Genomic DNA, 23,519 nt, shown 5'->3' with positions numbered 1-23,519 from the left:
AACGAGTTTGTAAAACACAGTGATAAAAACTAGAAGGTATCGGGACCACGATTTTGAACCGCTACTACGACTCGAAAAGATCGATTGTCATAGAATCCACTGCAACTGTTTGTGGTATTTTGATTGCGTGCCATCTATTTTACGTCTCTAGCTAAAGGTAATGTACAAGGCCACTAAAAAAGACGAAACGTAAATAAACGTGTAGGAAAAATGTATTTTTTATTGTTCGAGGCAATGAGATTTATTAAACTTAACGAAATATCTGTAATTATGATATGACGGAGTTAGATGAATTTTGTAATATATACAAATATTACCGTATTTCGTCCTAAAATGTGTAACAAATATTACACGGTAAAAACCTACTTAATTACGCCGGGACGTAAATAATCGGCAAAGTAGTCGTTAAGATAATCGCCGATTACGATTAATCGGTAAGTACCCATAATCGCCGATTACGATTCATCGGTATCCGCATCGGTGCACCACTACAATTTTTGTTAACCAAGAAACAATTAAATCTCATTAAAGTGGCTTTATTACGTATATTATCTCTAGAGCCACAATTATATGGTAATGCGCGATAAAACAAAATAACACCGAAAACCGCTTGAAAACACGAAATAAAACGAAATTGTGCGAAATCCGCAATATGTCACGAAAGTTCGTCTATCCTGATTATTTACGTTTTTTTTAATTCTGCAAGGACAATTCACTATCTTCAACACAATCAAACATTTCTGACAGTAACTAGCAGCCATATATATTATATGCGACGGTGATTCATTATAGATTTTAAAATGAAGTCTCGGAATTAACGTAATATTTACTTTAAACGGTAATCTCTTGTACCATAATAATTTAAGATGTTGATAACTATGATACAATGGCCGCCGTTCACTTTCTGTAAATACAAAAATAACAAACGTCCAAAAGATGTTTTTCTAAGATTACGTTTTTAATCATTAAAATATTACACACTAAAGCACATTGCTTTTACTGTTTATTTAAAATAAAGTACGTAGGGTACGAAAATAGAATTAACCCTGCTTAACGTAACGATTGTAAATAATAAAAAGTACATGTTTATGTCGGTATTAATTTTCACGTACGTATGTTGGTATTCGGTATGCTTTTGTATTCGCATCTATTCTCCATTGTTTTGATCTTTCCAGCACGACGGCAAGTTTTTGCGTATTAAGAGGTTAAATTCTTTCTATGTGATTAAAATTTTTTGATAATGCCTAAAACTAAGGTTTCTGCCAGTGACCGATCGAAAGAATTTTCCAGCGAAGGATTTTATTTCAGTGATAAAATTTTAATTTACAAATTCTGTAACTGCAGGCTAGACTATGAGAGAGCGATACACTTGTGAAACATGTCGCGAGTGAGAAACATAAGCGTTTGAGGCAAAACTCATCTGTTAATGACATCCTTGTCTAAGAGTCTTTAATGCCATTAATTTGCTGTTCAACCCAAGAAATGTGAGTAGGGTTAGCATAGAAGATGCAAACCTACAGAAGTCTCTGCATAACTTGCCTTCTGTTTCCCATCTTCCCATTGATACATTCATACATGGCTATGTTGCTTTCAAAAAATAATTGAGGATGAACTTTCATTGCCAGAAACAAGCCAAAATTTGCTCAAGCCAGTTTAAGGGCAATCTGGTTCCCAACATCAATTGTTGATGCAGAACGTTCATTTTCCAGGTACTCACTGGTAGTTAATGACAGAAGACAACGTCTCACTCCAGAAAATGCAGAAAATTTAACTATGATAGCATTTCAATAAAACCGTCTTAATAGTAACTTTGGAAGTGCTTAATTGTGTAGTGTATGTGATTGTAATTAAGTCGTGACATTTTTAGTAGTTATTTAAAAGTTTGAATTTATGAATTTGCAAATGAACTTAATTATCTATGAATTTTCAAATGAACTTAATTGTAATTAGACCATGAGGTTTTAGTGTTTATTAATATTTGTTTTAATAAATTTGCATGTCGTACAGAAAAGCAAGAAAATTTTGCCGTGGGTATTTTGAGCAAAAAAAATAAAACCATATAACACCGAAATCTTTATTTCTTTACACCGAAATTTGTCTTAAAATAACACCACAAAATCTTGACTCTAATTATCTCTGTTAAGATAAGAACAAAAAAAACCTGAAAATAAGCGACAATAAAAAACAAAAATACATACATATTTCTAATTTGTAAAAAATACTTTCTTACGTTGTTTCTGTTCCAATCTCAAACTTTGTCTACACACACAATACCTTTAATAAACAGTAAAAAAACTTGGACGACGAATTTCCAAATTATACTTTACTTAATAAACAAACATCGTTCTTTGTAAACGTACGTTTTTAAATTCATCGAATAAGCGCGCGCATGCGTAAAACATACGAAAAATGTGAGTAACGAAATGCATTCGTGTGTAACGATTCGTTACTCGGTACTATATGGCGCACCCGTTACTCAGTACCGAATACATACGGTTTGCTACAGCTCTAGTTGTCAGTAACACCATCGGGCTGGTTATTGTTTTACAGAATGACTGCCTTTAAAATTCTTTTCGAAATAAGATTTTTCATACCAGTGCATTGAGACTTGATTTCATGGTTTTGAAACGGTGTCTCTGTCTCGTATAATTCACTGTGTTTTTATCCCTCTTTATTTATATGAATTTTAAATTTTAGATTTTTTTATTTTTTAGCTTGCTGAATGTGGACTTGGTGCAAAAACGGCCTATTATGACATAGGGTTGCAGATGGGTCGGAAATCTTATAATGACCACCTCACTATTACCAGTGGCGAGGCGTGAGGTTTACATGAGGGAAAGCAACAACTCCATTCACCCCAAAACACGGTGGAGGGGGGGGGGGTCCGGGGGCCCTCCCCCGGGAAAATATGGTTTTCAAGGTACAAAAGGGTGCTATTTAAGTAGTTTTCTTAACTGAACATTGACTATTCCACAGGTAGCAAAATTGACATTTTTTTTTTTTAAATTATAAACTATTTTTTGAAAAATAATAATGTTTGGCATACATTATTCTGATAATAAAATACCTACTCTACATTATTTATATACTAAGTGGGAGTGTAGTATCATCGATATCTGGTAAAAAATATATAAACAGACAACACATGGCAAAGTAAGTACATACTTAAAATAAAGAGAAGAAGCTCATAAAAATGTACTAGAATAGTAAAAATTAAATGTTGGTATTTTTTGTACCAACACAAAATAAACTATCTTCATACGTGATCAGAAACTCTGTTAACTGGTACGTGGTTATTCACAGTCACTCCAGCCAGATTGCAACTCTCGAGCTGGGATCCCGTATCCGCCACCCGCGAGACGCGGTCGGTAGTAGTTGGCACTGCTAGGCCGCCTCCTGTACGCCCACAAATCCCCCACGCACTGCCAGCCTTTGGTTACCCAATAGGGCGTAAGGGAACTCCCAGCCAACAGCCCGCGAGAGAGATGCGCGCGCCCCGAAAGACGACCGCCGACTGAAACGCGACCTCGCCACCTTCCCTGCCGAACTTTAGCGGACAAAGCCGAAGCAGTCGGCGGAAGAATTCCACCGTCTGCTTCGGCCATGTTCGCTTCAGTTCGGCAAGAAAGCGCTACCTTCGTAGCTTCTACCACGTGTTTTTACAGCCAATCCCCTCCTCGAACCTTTGTACCATGCCACCCCCCTTCCGAAAGGAAACTACTGCGGCAGCCTTCCTGCTGAAAGCGGTCCTACCAGCGCTTCTAAACCTAGCAACGTTTCTTAAACAGCATGTTTTGTGTGTCAACGAGTTCTTTTCTTATAGCGCACAGTATTGGGTCCCAAGAAGATAATGTAAAAAATACATACACCTAACTGCACGAGCCAAAGTAAAATACTATTCTGAATAAAATATTTATTTAAAAAATACATTGTCTGGAAACTGCCTGGGCAAGCACTGCTTGCCTTGCTTGCCCTGACGAGACGCCACTGTCTATTACGACCCTAATCTCGGGAACCGTGAGGGGTCGTTATATCTATTCTCCGTTCACTCTTAGCTGAGTTTTGAAATAAACAAACACCGTCGTATCACTGAACCACGTCAGCAAGTGATAGGCTGAATTTATCTTGTGTGCCAAGCACTAGTTGCAACCCACACACTTCAGTACAGTCGGTGCTAATAAAATAACGGAGAAGTAAGCTTGATGGACATAAATCGCGGTTAATCCGCGAATCGGATGATCGAGTCGCGGATAATCGGGGTTCTACTGTAATACCGAAAAACAAGTCAAAACACCTCATAACACCGAAATGCAAGTTAATACACCATATAGAAACAAAATGCAAATTATATCATGGAATTAAGTAGCATTTAACCAAACCTTAAACCAAATCATAAAAAAAAAAAAAAATTAATATTTTAATGTTTGAAATTCACGGTATGTAGTTATTTCTGAGCAAAAAATCGTACCAAAGTGCATGTATTAGAAAAATTAATTTAATTTTTGTACTATTCTTCATTTATTGATCCATTTTAAACCACAAATGCTCACTAATTAATATTTATTGTTCTGAAATGTATCCGTTTTAAACCAATTTATTTTAAAAAATTTACCGTAAAAATACAGCTTATAAATTTTACCCCTATTTTGGTGGAGTGAGTATTAAAAAAAGCTTTTATAAAAATAATAACAATAACATGGAAATCCTGCTTTATAAACAAAATTGGACTAAAAATAAAACTATAAAACCTAGTCTCTACTAATACAGTACTATCCACATGTATGCAAGCATTACTTAAAGCTTGACTCACATGAAATGGTCCTCGCCCATCATGTCTCCCTCACACTCGCAGCACCGCGAGCCTGGGTCCACACCCACAATCTTCATCTCCTCAAACTTCTTCATGTTGTACGAGGTGCGCAGCTTAGGGGAGCCTTTCCGAACCAACGGACCACGACCTTGATTGTTCTGATACGCTGCCGGTCGCGACATCATCACATCATCCGAGTTCGAGCTGAACGGCTTTGTGCCTGCGAGAAAAAAATAGTACACTAATGTAGTGTGCTCAAATAGGCTCGCACGCAATGATTCAGAAAAATATTATTGTTTTAAATTAATAAATAAACATAAGATAGTTTAATTGAAATGCTACCTAACTTACAAGACATTAAAATGGTTCTACAACAGCAAGAACTTCATATGTAGGTCTTGTCACAATTCTACAAAATATACCAATTTTTTTTTTATCTTTCAAGGTTTATGTATTTTATAAATAAGACTTGGATTCATTAACACTGCCTCCATAAATATCTATAAGAACCAAATATTTAATGACATTTTCGCATTTACGGAGTCTAAATGGGTCTAATAAACTTTCGGCGTTACTTAAATGCAGAGAACTTGGCGGTAATTTTTTTTTGTAATCATATGCATCTGAAGGAGCAGTTTTTACTGTATTTCACACCATTTTCCAAATAAACATGAGATCTACACTTCTGCGAATACTGTTTTTTTTTTTTTTTCACTTGAATCAAATTTAGAATCAAATATCAAGTTATTCACGAATAACAAACTTTTTTTATTTTAAATTGAATACAAAAATTCAGTTAATTTTATTTTACTCTTCTCAGGAGTCCAAGAAAAATTTATGCCAAATGTAAAATGAAAGATAGTTATGTACTGAAATAATTAATTAATTTTTTTTAAACACAATAAAAGTAAGAATTTCTTGAATAAGGGCATTTTGTATTAACCATTCCTGCCCTTAGCACAGGTATGTAAAAAGACAACCAATTTATTATATTTTATGGCAGCCAAATTAAATAATTTTTAATTTAATGGGTCTTCAAATTTTTTAAATATGTAACATATTATTGATGGAATTAATGTAAATATATGACAATTTGAGATTAAGTTAACATGTACTAACCTATTGGTGTTTTTAGTTTCTGTAAACAATACAAATATTTTGGATAACTGTCACCTTCGTAATATTGCTACAACACACTGAATTTTCTCTTAAATGTTTTTAATTTGGTCATAATGATAACTTTAGGTCATTCAACTAAAAACTCATAGACGATAATGATATATACAATGTAAATAATTCTGAAAACATGTGCAATGAGATAGTGTGCCGAGATATAGCAGTCAATGCACACAATTCATATTTGGACTTTGGGTAAATTGCAATTAACATATAATAATTTAAGATTTTCATCGGAAATATTCTTTTTAACAAACGCAACTACTTTGAAAACTAATTAGGAACAAAGTAATGCTTCAAATACAATTTTTTTTAAATTAAGTGCTGCCAACTGTTTTTCCTAAATATCTGAGGTGGTTAAACGAACACTGCCGAACATGCATGACGCTGCCATATTTATAGGATTTGGTATGTTAATTTAAAACTTCTTTTAACAATGGCACAGTAATCCACTGTTTATTTACACAAAAACCCCAGTAGACAACTTAATTTTAATGCATTATTAATTAAAGTTTAAAAGGGAAGAAATATCAAAATGAACTTAATTTTTTCGTCGTCAATCAAAGTTTGGATTCATGGCCGTATAGGTTCACCGTGGCAAGTGGCACACAAAAAGTTGTTTACAAAGGAAAACTAAGCTGCCGTAATCACAAGCATACGCAGTAACATATATAATAAATAAATTTCAAACTACATATTCACTTTTAACTTGTTCCGTTTAAACTTTTCATATGATTTGCTAGTGAATGCAGCGCTGTTGCAACATAAATTGCAGGAAATTCTTTCGTGTGAAACAAGAAAGTAATGCATTAATATTATACGAAAAAAAAAAAAACACTGTGCAAGAAAAAAATATGCCAATCACGGGAATTCATAAATCCCGGGTACGTAAAAATGAGTTTCAACGTACTTTTTACTGTATTAAAGGCCAGGATTTATGATACGATGCTATGGACAGTTGTGACAGGTAATAAAAACTAAATTTCCGTAGGCTATTTTAGTAGCTATAGGTAACAAATTATTTGAAAAATTATTTGATTCAAAATGTTGAATCGAATGTACAATTATTTGATTCAAATTCCAAATTTTCTAGTACTTGCAGACCCCTAATGAGAGCATAGCTGTAACCAGACTGATTAAAGTGATCACCTGTCTGTCCCATGAAGGAAGTGTGGTCTTTGATCTGATGCTCTTTGAGAATGCCCTTGTGCACAAACCACAAAGTGCACTTGTTGCACTTTCGAGTGATGGACTTGCGCTGATGTTTCTGTGAATAAAAAAAAAGACCATATCAGAGAGGCTTAACATGTAAAATTACACACAAAAGAAACGTAGGCTAATATTTTTGTGTTTGTCTCACCTGCATATGGTTCAAGTAGAAGTTAACATTGGCTGATATCTTCTTCCCACGGTTACCAATAGACACAATCTTCAGGCAAAATGGGCACTGAAGCTTCTCACCACCATTATGTACCTAAACCAATAAAAGAAATTTCACATGAACCATTTGCATAGCATTTTAAGAACAGTAAATACATTTTTATCAGTTCATTATAAAAAGGGCAAAAAATTAAGTTTTGCTACTGTAAATTTTGACAGTTAATTTTTTTTAACTTCAATTAATAAATTATTTTATAAAAAAAGGAAATACCTTGCAAAAATTGGAAAAAAAAAACTACAATAGAGATAGTTTATATTACATTAAAAGGTGCACCTATTACGAGATAAATATTAATTCATTTAAATGACATCTAAAAAAAACATGCTATTTTTACACTAAAACCATACACTAGGGTCTCGATAATCCGAGCTCCGATAATCCGAGTTCCCAATAATCCGAGTCAGTTTCGGGGGTTATGAGAAAGAAAAAAAATATGAATTTTGCAAACACACATACATGTAGGGACGGCCAGGGCTATGTTGAGGAGGAAGGCCTGATGGGGTGAGTTGGGTAAGTGACTGTACATAGCAGGTAGCGGCCCACCCCTGTCAGAAGTCGCAAGCATCTATTTTTATAACATTGGGGGAAACCCCTTTTCTCCGTCGGCCTAGATCCTCCGCCCCCTCGTCACTTCCCCGCGTTCCCTCCAGAGGGTAATTGTTAGTTCCATAAGTTCTTCGCCGTGAGCACATCTATGTAGTTACGTCCCAGTTCTATTACGAACCAGTATGAGTAAAAGAAAACATACTGAAATATCATTAAGTGATAAATTAGAAGCGCTGACGCGGGTTGATAAAGGTGAGCCGCTAAAAACAATTGCGCGTGATTTAGGAGTGAGTGCTGTTACTGTGGGTGACTGGAGGCGCAACAGACAGAAATTGGAGTTATGGCAAACTCAAAAAAATCTTTCTCAGGCTACAACGTCCAGATCTCGTATGAAAAAAAGTGAGTACGAAAAAACAAGTGAAGCTTTGTTTTCATGGTTTTTAGCACAGTGGCAAAAAGGTGTCCCTCTTTCTGGGCCTATATTACAAGAAAAAGCGCAGTATTTTCGTAATAAATTACAAGAAGGTGAAAGCAATTTTAATGCCAGTAAAGGATGGCTGGATAAATGGAAAAAAAGATACGGTGTGCGGCAATTGCATATCACAGGAGAAAAGCTTTCAGCTGATGCTGCTGGTGCTGAAAACTATGTTCAAAAATTTCAAAGCATGATCGAAGAAGGGGGCTACACACATGATCAATTATATAACTGTGACGAGACTGGGTTAAATTTTAAAATGCTACCTGACAAGAGTCTAGCATCCAAAGACGAGATTTCCGCTCCTGGGCATAAAAAGAGAAAGGAACGAATTACTGGTATGCCATGTTCCAATGCCTCTGGGACACATAAGCTTCGTCCCTTGGTGATAGGAAAATCAAAAAAACCTAGAGCTTTTAAAAATGTAAATATGAACGCACTACCCGTCGCATACAAAAATCAAAAGAACTCGTGGATGAATACGACCATTTTTAAAAATTGGTTCTTCGAGGAATTTGTTCCTTCAGTAGAAACTTTTTTAAAAGAACGACAATTACCGAGAAAAGCACTGTTGGTTATTGACAACGCTCCATCCCATCCAAACGTAGAAGAGCTTTCAAGTGATGAAATTAAAACTGTTTTCCTGCCCCCAAATGTGACTAGCCTCATTCAACCTATGGACCAAGGCGTCATTGCGACAATAAAGAAAAAGTACAGACGCATGCTTCTGACATATTTTGCAAGAAGAAGAAATTTCATTAGTAGATATGCTAAAAACAGTTAATATAAAAGACGTTATCTATTGGTTAGTTGATGCGTGGTCAGAAATTAAACAGGAAACTATACAGAAATCCTGGTCAAAACTTATAAAACCGAGAGTTTCACAAAGTGAAGAAGAAGAAACAGTTGAAGATGACTGTGATAATATGACTCTATTGAATTTAATGGTGACAATCCCTGGCTGCGAAATGGAATCCAGTGCTGAAGAGGTTAAGAAGTGGTTAGACAGTGATGAAATTGAAGAATTGACAGATGAGAAAATTATTGAAATGGTCAACAACCGGGATGAGGACACCGAAAAAGACGAACAAGGGGAAGAAGAAACCAACAAAAAAATTAGCCATGCAGATGGGTTTCTACGCTTAGAAAAGGCACTCGAATACGTGGAGCAGCAAGATGACGTCACGCCAAATGACGTAATGTTTTTTAAGAAGTGGAGCACACGAGCAGCTGAGAAGCGAGGAGCATTAAAAAAACAAAAAACAATAATAGATTATTTTAAAAAATAATAATTATGTATATATTTCTAATCTGCCTTTCAATATGTTTGTATTTTATTTTTATTAAAACATCGACATACTATTTATTAGAAATTGATTTTGCGTGTTTTTATTCGTATTTCCAATAATCCGAGGTTCTGATAATCCGAGTTGGCCCCGGTCCCATCAAGCTCGGATTATCGAGGCTCTAGTGTAGTTTAATTTAATTTTGTTTTGTTGATAAAAACTGATTTAAACTAGAGGATTTGGAAAAAATTTCCCGCTGGAAAAGGAATGGGATCAAAAATTATTTGAGGTTACCTATTTCTAAAATTTCCATTCTATTTGAAAGGAAAAATTATCTTTTTTTTTTTGTGTAAACCCAAATATAGTAGTATAAATTGTTAAGAGGCAGGTAATATTCAAGGACCACATAATATCACAAAATAAGGATAACCTTATTTAACATTATGATAACCGTGAAATTATAACAAAGAGCATAATGTGTGCAATAGAGATAAATTTACCTCATATGCATTTATACTTTTAATAAACCCAAGTTATTCACCCATTTTAGTTATTTAAGATGGCCATGTACCCATTTGGCAATGTTACAAACATATTTACAGGAAATTTTCACTAGATTCCGGCACTTTTGTTTACTTTTACATATTTTTATGCTGCTTTCAAGGTCCAAGTCGCAACATCTATAGTATCATTAAAAAAAATGAAGCAAGTAAGCTAATACTGTGTGCACATGGTAGATAAATCGTAACTTTGATTTAAACATTGTTTTAACTACCACGTTCAAATATTGTCCATAACCAACAGTTCCCCTGATTTTGTTGGTGTAGCCCATGGTCGAAACAAATTTTGTTAATTTTTTTCCATATCAAACACATAATGAACAGTTATTTGAATATTTATTTAACAGTTTTTTTTGGAAACTTAAGTGCCAATTTTTAAGTCAACCCTAGCATGAACTAAATTCATTTAATCGTGTTGTGTGCAGCCTTTAACATACATTGATGAATTATTATTATATCATTTAATTAATCAATAAAACTTCTAATTTGCAAAACCCTGGAAAAACTTAGGTTTGTATGATTGTGAAAAACTGTGATACTAAACGAACAAATAACTGTTCATTATGTGTTTACTATGTCTAAAATTTGTATTTTCAATTGTGGGTGGAGTTCATTCCGCTACCATTTCGAGACACAAGCAAAATAACTATGAATATTTGATTTATGTTTCATATGCTGAATAATGTGCTTGTTTCGTACGATTATGCCTGTGAATATTTTTTACGTAACCATTAATAGTTTAGTTTTAACTGCTAAAAACAGCACATTTTTGATTCCATCCATGTATCAAATGAGATTAGAGTGTCATGCCTTGTTTGAAAAATAGTTAGATAAGTTTAGCACATAGAAATATATACTTATTCTTAAAGCGCCTTCTCCTAACAGAATAAATTAATTTCCTGCCCAACATTTTGGGAAAGACACATTCGCTGTTGATTTTTTTTTTTCTGGAAAAAAAAAAAAACTGGCATCCTGCCCAGCTACAGTGAAAACTAAGTACAAATCACCAAAAACTGACGTATAAGCTACAAGGTTTTGAATTTGCAGTGATATGTATTTACACTTAACATCATGTCAAGACTGTTCTTTGTTTCATTAGATAAACCATAGGAACTGCCATTCCGACATGTAATCGCTAGAGATGGTGATTTATAGCATTTAAAATAATAACATTTAGCATTTTGAATTTGAAATTTAGCATTTTGTAGCATTTTTAAAAACAAGATTTAGCCAATTCTCTCATTTTACAATACTGAAGAAAAGTATACTTTTAAAAAGCATTAAATAATACACATATTAATTATTAACAACCACAGAAATAAAGATCTAACACAACTACAAAGATAGCCTATCTTGGCAGGTTTCCAAACAACTTTTAGCACTTATGAGTGCAATAAATTGACTACTTAAAATTACAATAAATATTTTTTAGCAGTGTTCAAACTCGTTTTTCATTTTTCGCCTTCTTTTGGTTTTCGATCATGCCAGAAACCGTTGCTTGCAGTTTTACCGACTTTTTTTCTTCATCCGATTTCTCGGTGAATCTTTTTTTTTTGCAGCCTGACGTCCCTCAGATTTAATGTGCTTTTCAAGTACATCTTTTTTTTTCCCACTCCAGACGGCAATTACATAAATTGCGCATTAAAATATTCGTATCACTTTCGTAGAACGGTTCACTTTTGTATTCATTTATGCGATCGCGAATGGAAATTACGTTTCGTCCCATTTTTACCACGAGAAATAACAGTATACAACACATTCACGAGTATGCACGTATTTGTAAACACACAACCTTCCACAGACTACACAAGAACGCGGCTTTCACGTGAAACACAGACAGAAAATGGGCGCGGCAAAGCAGAGATGTCGCAATATGGTGGCATAAAAACTTGTACTCTGCAAGATGACGGACACTCTTCCAGCTAGTTGTTCTTTGCTTTGTTTACAATCGCGAGTCACGGATGGCCATTTTTCATTCAATATTTACAAACAAAAGTGTTGTGAATGACGTGACAATAAGATACTTGTGCTGAATACACCATAAAATGTTGGTTTCTTTTGATACTGAACTGAAACGAAATACAATCGGTAAATAAATTGTGTAGAGTGAAGACAAATCAACGTTTTTTACCTTGATTTCGCATTTATCTCGGAATAGTCTAGATTTCGCATTTTATAGCGGAAAAAATATAATTTAGCATATTTTCGCATCTATTTCGTGAAAACAAAAAATCACCATCCCTAGTAATCGCTGGTCAGAAACGGTCGGCACCTCGTAGAAGTGGTCGACGACGTCCTTGTGCAGGGAGGAGCGGAACCGGCACACGCCGCACTCGTACGGCAGCTCCGTGGCCACGTGGCTCTTGTGCATGTGGCCGATCAGCGACATGCGGTCCTTGAACTTCTCCTCGCAGATGCGGCACACCAGGCTCGTGGTCGTCACCTTCATGTGCACCTGCGCCAGACCCGCACCACCGGCTTCAACACAGCTCGACATTTCGTCAACACCACGGTTGTCAGGGACCACGAGACGTGAATGGAGCACTGACACAATGAAAGGTCAAAGGAAACAACTGTACGCACCAGCTCACAGCAACGTCCACCTAGCTTTTTATTATTTAAAAATCCAGGATCCACCCTACCTCGAATCAAATACCAATCTCCTCGTTGGGAACCGAGTGATCTAACCACTCGGCACCACTCTATCAGCTACATATTTATGAGACCACAAGAAAGAGATGTAAAAATGTAGGCAATATTTGAATCTGGTAATGTAATTACAAAATTATGCTTTATTCAACAGTTTTTCACATGATATTTTACGTACCAAATGCTATTAAGAGTATTTAAAATTGTTTACTATACTAATAAAATGTAATAAACTAAAAGGCACAGTCTGGCACTAAATGAACAACTATTGCCATCACCAGTAAACGTGATTTTATCCAATGTAAGCTGCAATCCATAAAACTAACCAGGCACACATACAGTGTGCAGAGCTATCACGAGATTTGAAAACTGCTTAAGATACCAGAGTAGAGTCTGTTTATAAAAAACATTTAAGAATACACTGAGGATGGATGAGTAGTTGTGTTTAAGTACTTCATTTTTAAACTGTATTTTTTGACGAGTGGAAATGGCTAAAATGTGTGTTTTCATAGTAACAACTAGGCATGAAATTCTAACAAATAGGCATGAAATTCCCAGTATAAGTTCTTGAGAGCAATCAAAGGACTAGCATTACATCTTTATCTTAATTTCTCCACCATATAATATTATGGTTACACTCAAATATCATAGTTGGACTATGCTATGCACAACAAAAAGACAGAGGCTTGTGCTTAAAGGCAACACCATGCTAAAAACACCAGCGAGTATTGCACTTATTATCCTGCCTCACCAACACAAAAACACCTTAACTAGGCAGGACACTAAAGCCCTACCTGAATCTGCAACTGACACCAGCCTCTTTAGCAAGATGATTCATTTTCGGATTCTGACAGGGTCAAACTCAGATTTTCTGCATGTGGGAAACGTGGCATACATTACCGTCGAGTGGTGAGTTTTCTCTGGGTGCTCCCATTTCCCACACCCATTCTCATTCTTTCAGAGCTCCATTTGCATCACACCACCTTATAATGTCTCTAAAAAATCAAATGTCACCGAGACGTCCTGACTTACTTCATTCATTTCGAACATTTAAAAACAAACCATCAATTTCAGAAAGATAAACTAAAATGTCTCCAAAATTAAAATACATTTACACCATATGAGTTCAAAGTTCACATAATACCTGTGCTAAATACCATGTTCACCTGGGTATAATGCTACGATTTTTAACAAAACAATGGCAACTAAAAGTGAGGGTAGCATTATAATCGCAAACTTGTATCATGCTATTGGGAACAGCTTAAGTTGAAAAACTACAGGCTTTGCCTCTTGAATGTGTCACTTTTGCCACTTTAGACTGCTGACAATTACAGCCTCCATACCTAACTTCTCCTTAGTTGAAAAACTACACGCTCTGCCTATAAACTGCATCACTCACGCCACTTTAGTCCGGGGCTTGTGAACTTTTGTGTAGGCGTGACAGATAACAGATGACAGATGCAGGATGAAGAGGGTGCACATGAAGTTTGTCACTGGGTTCTCTCTGCTTCTCTTCCCTGTGGCTGCTGGGGAAGGTACCCACTCCTCCTCCTCTTACACCCTCCCAGAGGTCACCAACCGTATATCACCACATCCATTTACTTTCTGAACAGCTTTAGAACTAAGATGTCAAAAAACACAAATTTTTTTTACGGCAGCTTGGTGTTTTACTACCGCCAAAAGGGGCACCAGAAAGGGTCCAGTAAAAATTGAAAAAATATAACAATTTTAATAATTATCAAATGCTATGTACTTGGATTGAGATTTCCAATCCATAAAGTCTTTTTATTTCCGTAAAATGATAAAAAAGTTTGGGGTCGCATTATATTTTCACATTTTTTTTCTCTCAGGTAAATACAGTATTATAAATTATTAAACTGCCTTGATTACAGAAAACACGGCTCCTTCTAATGCCTGCCACACAATTGCAGCAAACATTTCTGTCTCTCTTTACAAGCACAAATAACTAATTTACACAAATTTATGTCAATTTTTATAGTTATTATTAGGGAAGGGAATTTTTCGGTACTTTCAAGTGGCATAAAGCGGTATTTTCAAACCCAGAAAGCGGTACTTACAGGAAGGGAAAATCGGTGTTTTCATATTAAGTGTTTTAATGATTCCGCAATAGTTTTCTCATGATGTATAAACAATTTTAACCTTCTGATGCTTCCAATTGTGAATTAATAAATGGGGAAGTGTTTTTTAACTGAGGAAACGCCATAATACATATGAAAACAAAGCATTTACGGTAACATTTAATTTATTGCAAATAATTACTAAAAAAAAGTTTAAAAAATACACAGACAACCCCTAGAAAATACTTGTAAAAACAATGTAATACACTGAAACACTTGGAGAATAATATTTTCTTTTTAACATGTCTATGTCTGAGGAAACAGCGAAGTTTAACTTTCAAAATAAATTGCAGTGAACATTTCAACATTTTCTTGTTTCAGGCGATGACGCTTATCACTTAGAATGTTGTTGTAGTTAGAAAAAAAACCTTTCACAGTCAACGTTAGCACATGGTAACCACACAGACTGCAAAGCAGCACGAGCAAAGTCAGGATGGTTCACTGAAACTGCCATAAGGAGTGAAACAATGTCAACAGTTTGGTTTTCACTCAACTTTTTTGGCACAAGAAACTGCAGTTCCTTGTACCCTTGAAGTAAAATGTCTTCACAGAGCTTAGAGAGCAAGAAGAGCTTTTTCAATTTTTTGCCGAGTTCGGGAGAGATGCTTTCGAGCACAATTTCCGAGGGATCAAATACAGCAACATGTTGATAAAATTTCTGAGAAGGATCACCTGCCTTTAATGACAGGAGTTTTGTTGATGCATGTGATGCTGCTGTCACCAAGGCAGATGTGATTTTTCCTTTGAAGACAGCTTTTTCACAAGCAATCAAGAGCTCATTTAGTTTCTGCCCAAAGTTTCCGCTTGTAGCAAGCTGCAAAACCTGCTCTATTTTGCGGATTTCACCACTGAGTGTGTGACTGCAGGGTTATGATGACCCTTCCAGTTTCTTGATAAGGTGTACAGTAGCCTCACACACTTCTTTAACAAAAACTGCCTGGATTTTCACACATTTAACATCATCCCTTGATGCCGTAGTGAAGTACTCTACTCCAGTGTTGTTGATACAGGAAATTTCATCACTGGTCAAAAATTCGACAATGGCATCAAGATTGTCGGTGAGGTAGGAGGCGGAGTCGTACCAGGAAGACCACCTCGTCAACACTGGCATTGGAAACAGGGGAATGTCCTCACATGGGAACTTTTCATCCAGGAACTTCTTAAACAAATGTTTTCTCTTGCGTGTGTTTAAAAATGCTGACTTTACTTTGGCAAGAGCCTTCTGAAGCTCAGGGAGGTTTTTTCCAAGCTCATTTACAACTAAATTGAGCTTGTGAGCCCAGCATTGCACAATGAGCACATGGTCGGCCATGATGTCTTTTAGTGTGTCAAAACACTTTGCCATGTATCTGGCAGAGTCCGAAACAAGCGCTAACACGTTGTCAAAGTCAATGTTGTACTTCTTTAGGGAATCCAAAATAGCCCTGGAGCAGTTCTTTGCATTGGCTGTTTCCAGACTATGGACATCACCAACAACAGTATCAATTTTGTCACTGCTATCAATTACTTTAAATAGCACAACAAATACACAGCTTCCTCTTGAGTCCGTAGTTTCATCACACAGAATTACTATAAGTTTGTCTTTCACCTTTTCTCTTACTACATCCTCTCTCTCTTGCTGCAATGATGGAAGATGCTTTTCTTTTAGTACTCTTATACAAGGAATATCACCAGCACCTTCAACAAACTCGATCAGGAAATCTTTCAGATGCGGATTTTCAAGTTTTTTTAGCGGAATATTTCTTTCAGAAAAGTTTCCGTCACTCGTTTGCCGAGGTATTCAGCAGTTTTTTTCTTCCTCTCCGCACTACTGAAGCATGTAGCGATCGAAGTCTGTAATTTTGATTCAGGGCAACCTTTTTCTGCACAGATGTGCTTGGCAGATTTTAGGTGTTTTTCTATAGAATCTTTACGTTCCCACGCAACCTGACACTTACAAAATTTGCACATTACGGTGCGACTATCTGAGCAATAGAATCCATTTTTCAGATATTGAAATGCCCTGTCACGAGCAATTAATTTATTGTTCGGCATTTTCAGTACCTACTCTCACTTAAAATCACCTTTAGAATGTTTTTAATTCACCATTATCAAATTACCGATATTTGCCAGTAGTACAAGACAATTTGTTTATTTACATCTACATACGTACGTGCGCTAGGCAGGTTTTACCGTGACTGCTGTCGGGCAGGTGCACTGCGCAGGTCGTTTTGCTTCCCGGATGGGTTGCGAGGGGTGTAGTGAAGTGTGTTGAAGACGAGGGAGGCAAAGCTATTTTTAGAGTAGAGCAGCCCAAAAGATAGTCGCCTAACAACAGTGACGTCTTCCTGCTTGCATTCCAACCACCTGTCTCTCTCTTTGTCACTATTGCCCTCTTCTTTACAATTTCACGCGCCAAGCCAGTCTGCGTCATCCCCCTCTTTTCCACTTCCTTCTTCACCCCCTCTCTACTGCTAAGCGGGAGAGGGCCGTTATGCTGGCCGCTGGCGCCGGCGGACAATGACTCACAGTTAGCTGTCGAGAAAGAATGAAGGGAGGGGGAAGGGGTCTGGTGGCGGATGATATGCTCCCTTTATCTCTGTCTCTTTCTCGCTCGGCCGTTTCAAGAAGCCCTTCCCCTCCCCCTCCACTCTGTTCATTTACGGCCGCTAGGCTGGCTTTCGGAAGAGGGGTAATTCTAAAAATAACCCAGCCCCTGTGTAAGGTGTACTCAGGGGGGTGACAGTAGATAGGACAAACTGAATCCTTAAAAATTAGATCATACCATGTTTCACCAACATCGGAAAAAAAAATATTACGAATTTTGATCTCTTTAGTTTATTACATATCCAGTTATTATAATTACATACGGCCATCTTTGTATTGTCTCGTGGTAATAATGGGATTTGAAAGTGAAAGATTATATTTTTTAAATTGCTGCGTGGCATATTGCCGAAAACGAAAATTAGAGGACGTTGGCCTGTCGTTCTCCATTTTACCTGCTAGCTACTTCTGTAGTTTTTGAATTTGAAAATTAAAAAAATATATAATTGTGGAAAATAAATATAATAAACAGAATTAAAATTCATTACTAAACGATCATCAGTTTCAATCTAATTATATAATTTGGACTTTACTAGTGCAGAAAAATAATTTATAAGTACACACACTTGTAACCAAATCTTTAAAATGATATGGTGGTCGTGCGGTTAAAGGCGTAACGAATCGAGTATTCTCAGGCCTGGTGTTCGCGGGTTCAAATCCACGTTGAACCAAGGTATTTTTTTCTATTGCGGAAATTTTTTTCTTTTGCGGAAATAGTTTAACGTCCCATTATAAGGACTAACATAAAGAAATTTCACAATATCTGTATCCTTTATTGAAAAAATATAAAATATGGTGACTACAAAGGTGCCAACTATCACGCGCTAAACCTTTCTCAGGTTGTATCTGGCTGTAATTTTTTCGTTGTCAAGTTGCAAAGAAATGGTATGATCGCAAGGGTTTTGTTTACAAATTTAAGCAAACGATCATTACTATGGGAGTGGCGCCTCTCCCTTTACTTACTCTATGGGTGTACTAGAGCCGTGTCCCGTGTGTGTGTGTGTGTGCATGTGTGTATACGAGAGACCACGTTGCGTACGTTAGCGTGTTAATGAAGGCTCGACAGCAAAAAAAAAAAAAAAAAAAGCACTCTTCCTGTCTAGCTTTACAGGATTTAATGATGCAATATTACAATAGCGTCTGAGCTTTCCCACAAAATTTCCTGTGTCTTGTTGTAGTGTGGTGGAACCAGGAGTACCGGCACTATGTTGAAATGTGCCACACAAAGAATTCACTTTAATTAATAAACTCCTCACAATAACTTATATTCGGCATGCGACACCGGATATTTCCCATCAGAAAAGGAGGGAGGAGGGCAGATGTCCTTCCCCTCTTCCCTCCCTCCTACATTTTCCTTTCTCCACTCCAATTATCTCCTCTCCCCTCCCCTCCACAAACCTTTCCTTCGTCTAGCACAAAACTTTTTTATTAACAATAATGTGCAAGTTTTGCTATATTTTGTGACTAAGCTATAATTCACATTTTGCCTCGGAATTCGCGAATAATTCGCGACCGCGAAAAATTCCCTTCCCTAGTTATTATGGATGCTAGTTTCCACGTGACTTAAGACACTTGGACGGTTATCACTCCCTAGGACCTAAATAAGCGTAGGTGTATAAACTTTTTTATCTCTTTAATAATTTAAAATTGGTCTCATGTAGGGATGGGGCGAATCCTGATTTGCTCGAATCCGAATCCTAACTCAAATCCTCAACTGGAATTGCCGAATCTCGAACCCAAACCCGAATCTTTTAAAAGATGATGTCCACATATCTAATGTCCTGCTTGCACTAAAAGTCCCTTGACTTTATCACATGTAGTTTGGTACATTTCTGGTATAGCCTAAGTGTATATAAAGACAAAAAAATTTTCTTGAGAAATTTCAGTTTTAGTACAGATTAGCGGTTAGGATTTTTTCTATAAATAAGCTAGAGGTCTGCGAGCCTAAGAATTTTACTTCGAGCTGAGCTCGAGCTTTTGTGGTACAGTTACACTTTTGGGAAATTATTTTTATCTTAACCTTAGTATAATGTTTGAATAAAGTATTAAAATGAAGTGGGCTTATTAATTTTGGGTAACTATTTACAGTGTGTGTTTACATTTTGCACTGCTAGAAAAAAATAACATTTTTTTCCATTGAATCTTACCTGTTTCCATTGGTTCATTAGTAACTGATATCATCCAACTAACATAACCAAGTATATGTTTGTGTAAATGTAACATATCTTTGGGAAAATTTCATCCTTGTCAATTTTTCTGGAGTCCTTACTGAGCTTCAACAAACTTAGCACCAAAAATCATGTTGTTTGAAAAGTACATTCACATTGTTTCAACATTTCCACTTTTCAGCACAATAATTCTGAGAGAGATTGTCACAGAGTATTAAATTCTGTTCTTTAATCTATCATGCAGAACAATAATTTGTTCTGCACGTTCAGGAGTTAAATTAGCTCTATGATTGGAGATAGTGTTTCCAGCAAAAGAGAAGCGTCTCTCGCTGGCAACCTGCTTGGCTGGAATGCTTTAGTAAATTTATTAACCTCAAAATTAGTGTCATAAATATCTGTAACTGGTCATTAAAGTTTAACACTTTCAAGACTAGCTTCTCATACACTGTTTAATGGGCCCGACTGACGTTTTTTACACTTTTTCACATTTTTTTAGTAAAATAAGTTTTTCTCCTGCATAAACGATTTATATATGGTTAGAAAGTTTGAAATTTGTTCTTGTTAGCTATATATCACTTTAAAAAATTTTAGTACTACCTTTTGTATAACTTTTTATTGAAAAAGTATTGTTTTTAGTTTTGAAAGAAATTTTTTCTCATATACTAATGCAAGAGTATGAAAAGAATAGCTTTCTTTCATGTCACAATAAGTGAAAATAATCAACTAAACTAGAAACACACACAACAAATAGAATAACAGTTATCACAAAATTATATTTACACAATTATTTACATTTGTATGGAAATAAAAAAAAACACTGTCCTTCCCCACAATACTCACACCACTCTATCCTTCTCCTTTCATGTTCCGTCCTGAATATATTTTATATCTCCGGAAAGTATGTTCCTTTCCAATTATAAATATTTTATACCATAATAAAGTACGTAAGTTTGACATGTCATTTAGGTATTACTCCTTTGTGAAACTAGTTACTGCTTGTGTTTGCCGTTTTTCAAATTTGACACAATTATTCCACATACACACCAAAGACAACATTACGGAGACAAACTGCTTATTACTATAATATGGAAAAAAATATAAAATATAATACCTATTATATATAACAAATATTATCTGTATTTTTACAAAATGTGAATCATTCATGTAAAATTCACACGTGTGTGGTAATCTATAAAACACTGAGGAAAGCTCAGTCCAACTCCACAGTCCTCACACCAGAACCTGGATTCCCTCCTTTTTCTTTTGCCAGTCTCCTTCAAACCCCGATCAGAGCAAACTTTACAGTATCGTGTTGCATTGGCTTTGTTTGCAGTAGCGGGGACATATGTAGCAAAATGGCGAGCAACAGTTCTGTCAACATTCAGAGATGGTGGTTTTGGGCGTGGTTCAGTCATTCCTCCTCCCATTTCAGCTAACATCAGCGCAACTGCTTTGACGAAGCTCTTCAAACTTTTCTTTGTGTGAGTCCTTTCCTTGAAAATTATGTAGCCATTGATGACAGCCATGGTAAACATGTGGAAAAAGAGTTTTTTCCACCATTTTATAGTCTTGCGTTGGAATGGGTAGTAACTATATAGTTGGTCAGCCCTGTCCACACCAACTTTGTTCAAGTTGTAATCAATGATAATGTCTGGTTTGACTACTTGTGTTGGTCAACCTCTAGCTCTCACTTGTACCGAAGACGACGATGCTGCATGCTTCGTCGACATCGAATAGACATCTCTTGCTGACTTCCATTTGCAGGCAAGCAAGTGTGCCTTTCGTCGGAATAGAGTTTCACCTTTTTTCAATTTTTTTGTTTTGAAAACAGATGGAAGTCCTCTTCTGTTTTTCATCACTGTACCGACTCCCAGTGTTTTTTTACCCCACAAAAAATTCAAAAGTGATGGACTCGTGTAGAAACGGTCCATGAAGATGCAGTGCCACTTGCCAAAATAATTTTTACACAGCCTTTCAAATATAGCCTGTATACTATTGTCCTTGTTACCAAGAGCTCCTGTGTAAATCTCACAATTGAGAACGTAACCTGTAGCAGCATCACACAGTATAAACAATTTGATGCCATACTTGTTTGGCTTATTCTTCATGTAGATCCGAAACCCCACCCGACCTCGAAACAGACAAATCCCTTCATCTACAGTAAGATTAGCATAGGGTTTGAAACTCCGTGTGCATTTGTCTACAAAAAAATCAAAAAAAGGTCGAACTTTATAAATGGGATCGTGACCTTCTTCACCGCGCTTGACATAGTAATAATTGTTGTTCAGATGCAGCATGTAAAGAATGCCCTTGAATCTATCACGAGAGAGCAGTTTTCTCGAAAATCGTGTTGCAAGAAATGCATCTGTTGTCCAATAATCATTTATGTCTGGCAGTTTCAAAATACACATGTGTAACACAATTGCAAAGAACTTATATATGTCGCACAATTTCACTGTCAACCATCTGTGCCACATTGATTTTTTTTTTTCAATTTTCCTTGACGTTTCATTTTAGCAATCCGAGAAGCTGCGTACCGGTTAGTTTCGTTCCTAATATTTTTCATCACGCCAGTATCAAAAAAAATAGAAAAACACTCAAATTCAGTACAGTTGTCATCCAGGGATATGGCAACGGAAGAAGACGACTGAAAAATCGGTTGGTCTGGTTTCTGAGATTCAGATTCTGACCACTCACTGTCATCAGTTTTTGAAGTAGATGGTGCATTTTTTAGCAGTTTTCGTGAACGCTGCACTTGTATTTCATCTGAAATGCAAGAAAAGCATTTACTAATATCGGAAAAAATATAAATAATATGCTGACATGTAAAATGAAGATTTACGAACGTGCAACATCGGCCTAGGTTGATTTGCGTGTAATTTCAAACATACTTCAATACAGTACCACTATTGAATGAAAAGAGAAAAGGAAGCTTTACGAAACGTAATAAAGACATAGGCTGTAATATATACAACTCTATATAATTTTCAAACTAATTTTTGTATAGAATCTACCTTTGTTGAATGAAAAAAAAATTCTATGAATGCAAGTATGAAATACATTTCAATACAGTGCTTTTGAAATTTCTCGAACAACAGTAAATAAAATAGTTTCGGAAATGTTTATCTGAAATAATATTATACAAGCACTAGCGAGTAGGAGCTGTAATAAACCAAGAACGACAGAAAATGCAGGGATAATCAAAGGAATTATTTTTACACTGGCTGAAAAGATAAATACCTGTGTCACTGCTGGATACATTTTCTCTTGGTATATATGATGCGTCGGCATCGCTGTTATCTATATCTGAACCAGAATCATCCACAAATGTATCTACAGTTTCCCGTGGATCATCCATATCATATTTCAGCTAAAGAAATACGTTTACTTATCACATGCCACAAACAAATACGGCACTGCGCAATCTAATGTTGAACGAAAGACTAGCAGTCAGCAACTGACGCATCGATGTACAAGAATAACGATACAAGCCTCCTGAGTCAACGAATCTGTAAACTAGAGCCACAAACGGACTCGCAAAGAACTAAAATAAGACCCAAAATAGTCGGCACTCGTGCAAGATGTGAGATAACGTAATTAAAAAAACAGAAATATGGTGCTCGTATAGTATACGAGTGCCGACTGACAGTTTGAAGTACTCTGCTCGTATCACGTACGAGTGTCGTC

General features: G+C 36.2%; 1 protein-coding gene across 3 annotated transcripts in view; it reads right to left on the bottom strand.

Moving 5' to 3' along the window:
* The window catches only part of LOC134528163 (uncharacterized), a 107,104-nt gene that overhangs the window by 22,226 nt on the left and 61,359 nt on the right, over positions 1–23,519 (bottom strand). For all 3 annotated transcript variants that reach the window (XM_063361516.1, XM_063361515.1, XM_063361517.1), the window contains exons 17-20: positions 12,567–12,749; positions 7,347–7,460; positions 7,136–7,253; positions 4,811–5,030 (exon numbers count right to left, since the gene is read on the bottom strand). In XM_063361516.1, the coding sequence (XP_063217586.1) occupies positions 4,811–5,030; positions 7,136–7,253; positions 7,347–7,460; positions 12,567–12,749 (635 nt within the window). The remainder of the gene's footprint in view (positions 1–4,810; positions 5,031–7,135; positions 7,254–7,346; positions 7,461–12,566; positions 12,750–23,519) is intronic.

This window comes from Bacillus rossius, chromosome 1 (genome assembly GCF_032445375.1).
Source record: "Bacillus rossius redtenbacheri isolate Brsri chromosome 1, Brsri_v3, whole genome shotgun sequence".
NCBI lineage: Eukaryota > Metazoa > Arthropoda > Insecta > Phasmatodea > Bacillidae > Bacillus > Bacillus rossius.
The sequence above is the reverse complement of the archived record's forward strand: the minus strand, read 5'-3'. Positions and strand labels throughout refer to the sequence as shown.